This window comes from Austrofundulus limnaeus, unplaced genomic scaffold, assembly GCF_001266775.1.
Source record: "Austrofundulus limnaeus strain Quisiro unplaced genomic scaffold, Austrofundulus_limnaeus-1.0 Scaffold504, whole genome shotgun sequence".
In the NCBI taxonomy this organism is placed as follows: Eukaryota; Metazoa; Chordata; class Actinopteri; order Cyprinodontiformes; family Rivulidae; genus Austrofundulus; species Austrofundulus limnaeus.
Genome location: NW_013952906.1, coordinates 6,910 through 17,276, shown reverse-complemented (window position 1 = coordinate 17,276; position 10,367 = coordinate 6,910). Strand labels below are relative to the sequence as shown.

Below are 10,367 nucleotides of genomic sequence, written 5' to 3'. Positions count from 1 at the left end.
CGATTCTCTATGCATCAAGTCCAGACCCTTGTACGAAGCAAAGTGAAGGACAGGGTCTGGTTTGAACCAGGCTAGTATTAAACAAAAAAAGCATAAAAGTTTAATGCAAACTGAATCACAACAATTTCCTGGACTTAAAAACAACTATTAACATCAAACATCCACTTCCAACCCACTCTGCTGCTAGAAATAAGTTCTTCCACCCTCGTTTCTTTCTGATATTGCTACAGCCGACAGTCCACCTGCACCCCCCAACCCCACCTGCCTGTGATTAATACAGATTTATTTTTTTACAAAAACTACAGATTTTAAGGCTCATTATACAGGTAAACGTCTGAAGGGGTTGACATGTATGTACAACTAACTTTTAGATATATTTTGAGAGTTGTTTACAAAGTGGAATAATTTCTGTAYCAGGGATCAGGACAGTAAATCTGAAAATGTAAATAAATTATGAGAAGTTCTGTGTTTATTGACCAAAGTTATCAAGATTTAATTATGTAGTATTTGRAACATGACAGTTATTACAAGTATATAGATTAGGATGAACAGAAATACTGGTTATTGATTGTTTATTACACAATGCACCAGATTATTACATCACCACATTCGGTAACAATTGCCGCAAAATGTAATAAAGTTATTACATAATGTGGCTGAGAGTATTACAAAATGTGTTGAAGACTTTTATTATATTTTGCATTAATTATTAAATAATGTGGTTTTAGCACGAGTTTATTACATTTTCAAGCCTGATTTTATTACATTATTACATAATGTGTTATTACAAAATAAGGTCTTACACTTAACAGCTTGTAGGAGAAAAACACAAAAAGCATCCTAGGTCCAAATGAACYTTAGTTTATTCACCAGGTTCTGTGATCATGCTGCTGCTGCATCATCAGTGCCTGAATGAGACTGTCAGGGTTGCCAGATTAAAAAAAAACATTTTTGCCCTCTTATAACACCCTGARTCAGCAGATATGACTGACTGAGTCATATATGCACAGCATCTCTGCTGTTTAGACTCAAAATATTAATTTTAAAGGAACAATAAAAGACTTTACTAGTYGTTRCATGTAAACGGGTGATGTTTTCGTGTATTCACCCCAGTAAACATTAGCATTTCCAGAGACCGGTCTGATGTAAACAGGGCCACCAGTGCAGTAAGACAACTGTACTTAGTAAAATGTCTCACAATAAGGAAAACTTTCAGGCTAACAAGATTAATAATCTAACACATTCTGCTCTCAGTATATCAACCTCCCTGATTAATATCTCCATTTATCTGCTTCATTTGTCTCTAATGAATGGTTATTGTGGCTCAGAGCTTTAAGGTTGAATTGTTGCCATTTTTCAATGGGTCTTAAAATTTTGATCAGGGCAGAGTTCTCTCCTGGATTGTTCTCGTTCCTTTTCTTCTAATCGAGACATTTTAAATTTAAAGCTGGTTGTAGGACTTCACAGAGGAGGAGACAGACAAATGAGGAGGTGGTAAGGTGTGCACACATTATACAGCAGAATATTTGTTGTTTTAAAGTGTTTTCTTCAGAGTTCCTACTTCTATCTTTACAACTCAACAAACATGGCATAAAAAGTTGCCAGAAAACAGTTTTCTTTAATATCTCTGTAAATAAGAAAACTAAAGATGTGTAATTTGCAGTTACGCCTACATTTTGATGCACATTTTGATCTGGCAATAAAAAAAAGACTTGAAAGAGGATCCGTATGAGTTATGGACATGTTGACATTTCTGGATTAAAAAGCTTATAAGAGGACAGCTACAGCTCAGGTTTACAGCTGAACAAAGCTACATGTCAGCCCGAGCKTCTAACATGTCAGCCAGACCTGCAGCCACGTTTGATGGGAGTCCTTGCAGTGCTGGCTGTCCAGAATACTTTCTACTGCTCACCAACATTTTCCCAACACCAGTCAGAACTAGGGGTGTAAGAAAATATCGATACACTGAAATATCGCGATATTTCATTTCCCGATACTGTATCGATATTCTAAAGCCCTGTATCGATTTTTTATTAAGGTTTAAAATGTCAACCTTCTTGCCAACCGTTCATTTTTATGTTGTAGTTCAGCCTCTGACCACTAGTTGGCAGCAGTGAGCCAGCCATTTGGCTACTCTACTTCTTGAGCGCCAGAGAGTAAGGGTAGCATTAGCATTGTAAGTAAACATTAGCTTTTCTTTTTCTTTTTTTCAGTAAGAGGTTTTTATTTAATAGAATTTTTGGACAAAAAAATCGCAATATATCGTAATATATCGCCTTGCTTACAGTATCCCAATATATCAGGATATGTCGTATCGTGACCCCTCTGTTATGATATGTATCATATCGCCAAATTCTTGCCAATACACAGCCCTAGTCAGAACTCTCTGCATCTTACCATTTAACTACCTCCAGGCTTTCCCCTAAGGTAATTGATCGTGGCACACTGCCACAGCTAAATACAAGCCGCCACACCTTCAGAACGAAGTTTTTTTTAATCAACGTAAAACGGGTTTACACAATCATTGTTTAGGTTGTCCAAGACAATACATTTCGTTTTGGACAACCAGATCCCGCCTCCCAGTTGTCTGGTTGAAAACCAAGAATAAAAGACCTGAATTTAAGTTTTCCTCTGCAGGTGTTTGTCATTGTAAATATGAACGGGAGAAAAAAAAAATTATTAAAATCATCTAGGGATTAAACTGACGGTTCTTTCACCCAATAAAGAGAACCACAGATAAAGTTGTACCCAATCAGAACAGAGCAGGGCGTGTGCACGCTTTTTCCCTTTCTCTGTGGGTGGGGGGTCGGCTGCGCTCGGCTCAGGTGAACACCTCCCGGGAGAGCATTCACCATTTCCTGGATTTTTTTTTTTCCTGAAACCACAGAGTTCTCGTAGACGTAGGCCACATCCTTCCTGGACAGGTAGTCTGCTCAAAACTGCTGTGAAATGAGACGGTCTACCCTTCGCCTGACTTCGACTTCACGTGACCACGTGCTCCCCGTTACCATAGTGCTCTGTTTCATGTCGGACTTAATACGCGTCGGGACGTGTATTTACACGTCTTTTTTACTGAAAGAATAACTTCACAGTTAAAACCTTACACGTAAATAAATAAACATTAATAATTCAGGTTTAGCTCCAGTATCTACAACGGAGTATAAGGGCCACACAGAAATTTTTAATTATTATTACGAAAATAAAGTCATAACATTATTAGATAAAAGTCTTAATTTTACGAGAATAGAGTCATAATATTACAGGATAAAAAGTCGTAATCCTATATAACGTGTCCATTTTCCGTTAATTTCCTCCTCATTTTCCTCACACTTATGTACAGCCATGTGTGTGTGTTTATAAAGTAGTGCGTGATGACCTGGATCACTGTTAGATTAATATGATTTCATCCAAATTAACTACATGACTAAATCTGTCAATGCATCCATTAATTACAATACAGCTTCAGTTTATAGTCGTTTGCACAATTTCCAAGTCCTGCTACTGATAATTTGATACTAAAGTGCTAAAAGATTAACTATTTATTTTAAGCAATACAAAAAAAAACATCTTGACAAGTTGCTCAACATTATGCAGTGATAACTGCAGGCTTTTTCATGTAAAGGCTAGAATATTATGACTTTTTTCTTGTAATTTTATGACTTTTATATGACTTTATTGTTGTAATATTATGACTTTATTCTCGTAACTTGTAGTTGCATTTTCTTTTATTTATCATCTTATTGCAGCATAAATGTCARCAGRTAAGTTGCTAAGATTCAGTCTGTCATGAACTTCCAAACTGACCATTGAGACCACACATCACAGAAGGGAGTTCTGACAGGTGTTGGGAATATGTTGGTGAGCAGTGGAAAGTATTCTGGGCAGGTTAACACTGCGGTCAGTTTAACGAGCCTCTGACCTGCATCGGTGCTGGTATCTCCTGCCAGAACACCATCTGAAGATGGTTGATTTCAGATAAAGAGCTCCTGTCTGTTTCAGGTTAGTGGGCAACTTTCAGGAAACCGTCACGTGGAAAAACGCGGCGCATCGAGTAGCAAAAGTTCACATTTTTGAACGCGAGCGTCTGCTGCTCTGGATGCACTGCATGCAGGTCAAACGCTCAAACCACACCTACGGCTTCATTGTGCACCGCGCTAAATGGGCTAGACGCGCTCCGAGTCCACCATACACTTTGCATGTAAACTGGCCACTCCTGCAGCTCAAAACACGTTCAGTGTGAACGTAGCTTTAGTCATTTATTAAACTGACCTATGGAGAACTTATGAACCAAATGTTAGGCTTGCATCATTAACGGAAGTATTTCAGTGAAAAAAAAAATCCTCTACACTATAAATCACTTGTCATGAGGAATGAACCAATGTTTCGTTGAGCTGTAGAAGTACAAACAAATTTATGAGTCATTCTAACACAGTGAAATATAAACAGCTGTGTGTGTGTGTCTGACCTGAGGCCGTTRCCATCATCAAAGAAGAAGTATTTGGACTTCATGTCTCTCAAGCTCAGTTTGGTGTTTTCACCTCGAAGAACAATCTTATCCCACAGCACTACCTGGTTCAGAGACTGAAACAAACACACAAAGACTTTTACTCTTTTGGACAAATACACACCGAGTGCAACAGAACATTACAAACATGGTGTCAGGTTAACAAGTACTCTTCAGAAATAAAGGTTTTCTTCTCAGACATAAAACTGATGCAGAGAAACGAAAGGTGGTTCCTCTGCAGAAACAGTTCTCTCCTGGGTTTCTCTTGCTTCTTTTCTTCTGATAAAGACATTTTAAACCAGGGTCAGTTCTAGGAATGGTTATGTGGTGGGGCAGGCAGAAATGTGAAGGGGCAACATGTGTTTACATTTGTTATTGTTGCCATTAAGTGCTTTCTTCATAGGATTTTGTTGTTACTGTCTGCTGTGTCCAACCTCCAAGAAATGGGTTGATCTTTGTCAGCGCTTAAAGACCTGTCCAGCTTGTGTCCCACCTGAAGCTGCTCTGTTCCACCCCTCACCAGTGGTCATGAGATGTGGATCATGACAACATCCCTGATACAAGCAGCTGAAATGGTGGCCGGGCTCAGCCAGGTGCTGTGTCATCCGGGCTGGGCTCGGAGTACAGCCTCTGCGCCTCCACATCGAAAGGAGTCAGATGAGGTTTATATTGATTACAATCCTGGATGCCTCCCTTCAGAGGGAGGAGATCCCAGGTTCGACCCAAATAGAGGCACCTCTAAAAGTAGAAAATCTTGAAAAAGTTTGTTTCTGTCAGTTCAGAAAGTGAAACTCACATATTACACTGATGATTATGGCTTAGAAAGAATTAAAAACTTTCTTTGACTTTCTAAAAGGACTGTATCGAACACAGAACCTGTCTCCTTCATGAGCCGAGTAATGTATCGCAGAACCCATTGCTCTTTCATAAGTCCTGTGATGAAACACAGAAGCATTCTCCTTCCTGAGCTGTAAAACTGGAACCCAGAACTCGCCACTTTCCAGAGACGTAAGATGGTACGCAGATCTGTCTCCTTCCTGGGCCGTGTGATAGAACACAGTACCCGTCTCCTTCCTGGGTCGTGTGATGGAACACAGAACCCGTATCCTTCCTGGGCTGTGTGATAGAACACAGTACCAGTCTCCTTCCTGGGCCATGTCATAGAACACAGTACCCGCCTCTTTCCTGGGCTGTGTGATAAAACACAGTACCCGCCTCTTTCCTGGGCCGTGTCAAAGAACACAGTACCCGTCTCCTTCCTGGGCTGTGTGATAGAACACAGTACCAGTCTCCTTCCTGGGCCATGTCATAGAACACAGTACCCGCCTCTTTCCTGGGCTGTGTGATAGAACACAGTATCCGCCTCTTTCCTGGGCTGTGTGATAGAACACAGTACCCGCCTCTTTCCTGGGCCGTGTCAAAGAACACAGTACCCGCCTCTTTCCTGGGCCATGTCAAAGAGCACAGTACCCATCTCCTTCCTGGGCTGTGTGATAGAACACAGTACTCGTCTCCTTCCTGAGCCATGTGATAGAACACAGTACCAGTCTCCTTCCTGGGCCGTGTCATAGAATACAGTACCCATCTCCTTCCTGGGCTGTGCGATAGAACACAGTACCCATCTCCTTCCTGGGCTGTATGACAGAACACAGTACCCGTCTCTTTCCTGGGCTGTATGACAGAACACAGTACCCGTCTCCTTCCTGGGCCGTGTCATAGAACACAGTACCCATCTCATTCCTGGGCTGTATGACAGAACACAGTACCCGTCTCCTTCCTGGGCTGTATGACAGAACACAGTACCCGTCTCCTTCCTGGGCCGTGTGATAGAACACAGTACCCGTCTCCTTCCTGGGCTGTGTGATAGAACACAGTACCCGTCAACTTCCTGGGCTGTGTGATAGAACACAGTACCAGTCTCCTTCCTGGGCTGTGTGATAGAACACAGTACCCATCTCCTTCCTGGGCCGTGTGATAGAACACAGTATCCATCTCCTTCCTGGGCTGTGTGATAGAACACAGTACCCATCTCCTTCCTGGGCTGTGTGATAGAACACAGTACCCGTCTCCTTCCTGGGCTGTGATAGAACACAGTACCCGTCTCCTTCCTGGGCTGTGATAGAACACAGTACCCGTCTCCTTCCTGGGCTGTATGACAGAACACAGTACCCATCTCCTTCCTGAGCTGTGTGATAGAACACAGTACCAGTCTCCTTCCTGGGCTGTATGATAGAACACAGTACCAGTCTCCTTCCTGGGCCGTACGATGTATTGCAGAACTTGTCTTTTTCCTGAGCTGCAAGATGTAACCTAGAACCCTTCTCCATCCTAAACTGTATGAAGGAACACAGATCTGTCTCCTGCCTGAGCTGTACGATGAACACAGAACACCTACAACTCAGCCAAATGTGCACATAGAGCTAACATGTGCTGTGGTAGTAGCTGACAGTTATTCATTAAAACGTTTCTCACCAACAGATGATCTTTCTCTTGAACAATCATGAAAGGTAGCAGGGAACATGATTGTTTTAAGAGAATGTTCATATTTTAACATTTATTAATGTGTGCGGACAGTGACTTACGTTGCTCTTTGTGGCATATTCAGCAGACAGGTAGAGGAACAGCTGTTTAACATTCCAGTCAAAAATGGGCTCCAAATGTGTGAAAAGTTAAAGAACAATCAAAGTGCAGACACTTTCATTAAAAACCTCAGAAATCAGACAGGTCATATTGTCCTTTGGGTTGTTTGCATGCTATATAGACATGAAGAGTTGTCTTCATACATTAATGAAGTAAAGTAGATGTAGAAGAACAAGACTTTCATGTCAGAGGAATGCAGGGAGAAAAGGAAAAAACTTACGATAATATTTAACCGTTTTAGTTGTTCTAAATAAATGTATACATTTGAACAAAGTCATTTGTTTTCACTTCCTTTCCTCAAACAGCAAAACCAGAACTAAAGGATATCAGCAGAGATGTCAAAGGTGATAAAACCCAGATCACTTCGTTCTCTGGGTCCTGTGAAGTCGTCAACATTCTTCCTGTTAAACAGAAATAAAAGTCAGACAAAAGGAAACAACAGAGATAAGGTTTTAAACAGACTTCAGGTGAATGGGCTGAAAGTACCAGGATGTTAATAATGTAAGTCAATTAAAACCTGAATTCAGATTACAGAGTGCATATTGCTAAAACAAGTGCTACTAGCTGCAACGTCTGAGCACAAACCCAAATAATACGTGTTCTGTTTGTTTGTTTTTATATGGTGGTTCAGTCGTGTTCTCCATCACACCATCCAGGCAATAAACGTCGTAAAAGTGACAAAGCAGAAGAAACCATAACACGTTATAACGAGATGGTTATGTTGATATAACAAGATAGTTTTCTCGTTTTTACAAGACAGTTTTCTAATTATAACAAGATATTTGTCGTTATAATGACATATTTTCTCGTTTTTATGAGAGTTTTCTCGTTATGAGATCCAGTTTAAAAATAATTTCATTCGTGTGACAGTTGATGCTTCCGTATAAATATATATAAATGTTAATTACAATAACAACTAATTAATAATAGTTTTACATTAAAAAATCATATTTCATTATTTTTATCATTTTTACCATTCAGCAACCTAATAGGCTGCTACAATAACTTGAAACTGACAAAAGTAATGAAACGTAAAATTACTACAAATAATCAGTTATTGAATCCTGTTTGACACCATTATTTTATAAAAACAACATGCATTTCATTCATTTATTCTGTGAATGAATGAATGAATGAATGAATGAATGAATGAATGAATGAATGAATGAATGAATTCTTCTCCTCCGTAGAACTGTCACTTAATTTTTGGACCACAATGGAAATAAATGATTCTCACTTTTTTGTGTTATCTAAGTACCAATAATGAATAGATCAGTGTAGGGATGTTGACATGTCGTCAGCAGCTGCTGCCATTTTCTTCACAAACTGCTGTGACCAGATTTTGCGAGGCTGCTCGATGCGTTTGTTTGTAATTTCCTCCTGCTTCGTTATTTCTACGAGTTTCAACAAACCGGGCTGCCGTCAGGTAGTTAGCTACAGCCTCGTCTTCGTTGATGCGTTTTGAAGAGACAGTTTTTTGAAAAGAGGATCAAAGTAAATCACCTGAGTTTTTCTAGTGAAACTTAAATAGATAATCTGCCATGAAGAACATTATTTTATCTGTCCTTGTTCCACATTCGATGATTTGAAACGTCTAAGTTATGGTTTTTTAAAATCCAGAACAGCTCTTGTTGCAAAGTGTTTTGATGCTCGTCTTCGTCACCTGACACATTTAACACGCTGTCATTGGTTGATGAGCTTTGTTTACAAAACACATGTCCACATGGTTTTTAAATTGTTTTTATTTCCTTACTTTCTAATAGGGCTGGGCAATATTGGCAAAAAACTTAATCACGATTAATTGTGGTATTTAGCTGATAATGATTAATTTGACYATTAATCCCCTGGAGTCCCTGGACTTCCTTATTTCATAGTCACATGACCAATTTAGTGGGAAAGATTTGATCTTTCTAAAAAATTTGTTCCAAATTGTGTGAAAATTACAGACTTCAGTCTATACATCATATTTTAAATTGTGTTGATAGATAAATAAATTACACAACTTTATTTTTAAATGTTTGTCATACTTGAAGCAGAGAGGAGCACCAAGCAGACTGACCAGAGTAAGCTCCAGTCAGTCTGCCTGCTGGCATTAATCGTATTAATCATCTAGTGACAAAAACTAACCGATTAACGTTTTTCTGACGATTAATTGCACACGATACGATTATGCCCAACCCTACTTTCTAAGACACATTAAGTTGATTTGATGCTACAGTTTGTCTTTTAATGTTATTTTATACCTTTTCTGCTACTTTTGAATTGGCTATTATTAAGTTTTATTAGTTTTTAGGATACAAGATGCTTCCTACAAATCCAGAATGGAAATCTTTTCCTAACATTTCATGGTGATATGTTGAACACTGAGGAAGTTATGATCAAAAATAGAAAACAACAAGGTGAAATGATCCCATTGGTTCTGCTGTGAACAAGAAAACATGATGTGATTTCACCTGAACAAACATCAATAACTTCAGATAATCACAGGATTCTGGTGTTATTTTGTAGGTTTGAAATATTCTTTATGAATCCGCTGTCAGAGTTAATATTAGTGTAGGATTAAACATTTATACACATCCCTACATGTACATGCAACATTACTGCTAAATAAAGTCAATGAAGGTAAAGTAAGCTCCACCCGGAAGTCAGTGACACACATGCTTTCATCTGCCCGGAAGTAAAAACGCGGCTTATAAACGGAACAAAACCATGAAACTAAAGTCCAGCTGGTGGTTTGGAGTGGGTCGGATCCGACAGCTGTTAGCTGGTCGTTCAGAACTGGGTCAGAAGATGACTTACAGCATCACTTTGGAGACGTGGATGTCCACGGGCACTCTCCGGTCCTTGAAGGCCGTAGTGACGAAGCAGCCGAAGGTTAAAGCCGCCATGACGCTCAGGGAGAAGGCGAACAGCGAGTTGGCTCTCGATAAAACCGTGTTCATCTTCAGAAAACAGCTGCAGCCCGAACCAGAGGATGAAACACAACGGTTCACTGATACAGCCACAACCGGAAGTCCTCGTCACTTCCTGTTTTGGTCTTCTTCTTCTTCTCTTCTATTATGGCGGATCGCAGCAACTACAAGGTGCATACCGCCACCTACTGTACACGAGTGTGTTTGTTTTTTGTTTCTTCTTCTTCTTCTTCTTCTTCTTCTTCTTCTTCTTCTTCTTCTTCTTCTTCTTCTTCTTCTTCTTCTTCTTCTTCTTCTTCTTCTTCTTCTTC

The 10,367-nt window shown here is 39.8% G+C and overlaps 1 protein-coding gene across 1 annotated transcript in view; it reads right to left on the bottom strand.

The window, feature by feature from the left end:
- The window catches only part of spcs3 (signal peptidase complex subunit 3), a 14,442-nt gene extending 4,145 nt beyond the window's left edge, over positions 1–10,297 (bottom strand). Inside the window, exons 1-4 of the mRNA XM_014025852.1 lie at positions 9,944–10,297; positions 7,472–7,545; positions 7,087–7,163; positions 4,466–4,581 (exon numbers count right to left, since the gene is read on the bottom strand). Coding sequence (XP_013881306.1) covers positions 4,466–4,581; positions 7,087–7,163; positions 7,472–7,545; positions 9,944–10,086 — 410 coding nt within the window. The 5' untranslated portion in view covers positions 10,087–10,297. The remainder of the gene's footprint in view (positions 1–4,465; positions 4,582–7,086; positions 7,164–7,471; positions 7,546–9,943) is intronic.
- Between the last annotated feature and the right edge of the window lie 70 nt (positions 10,298–10,367).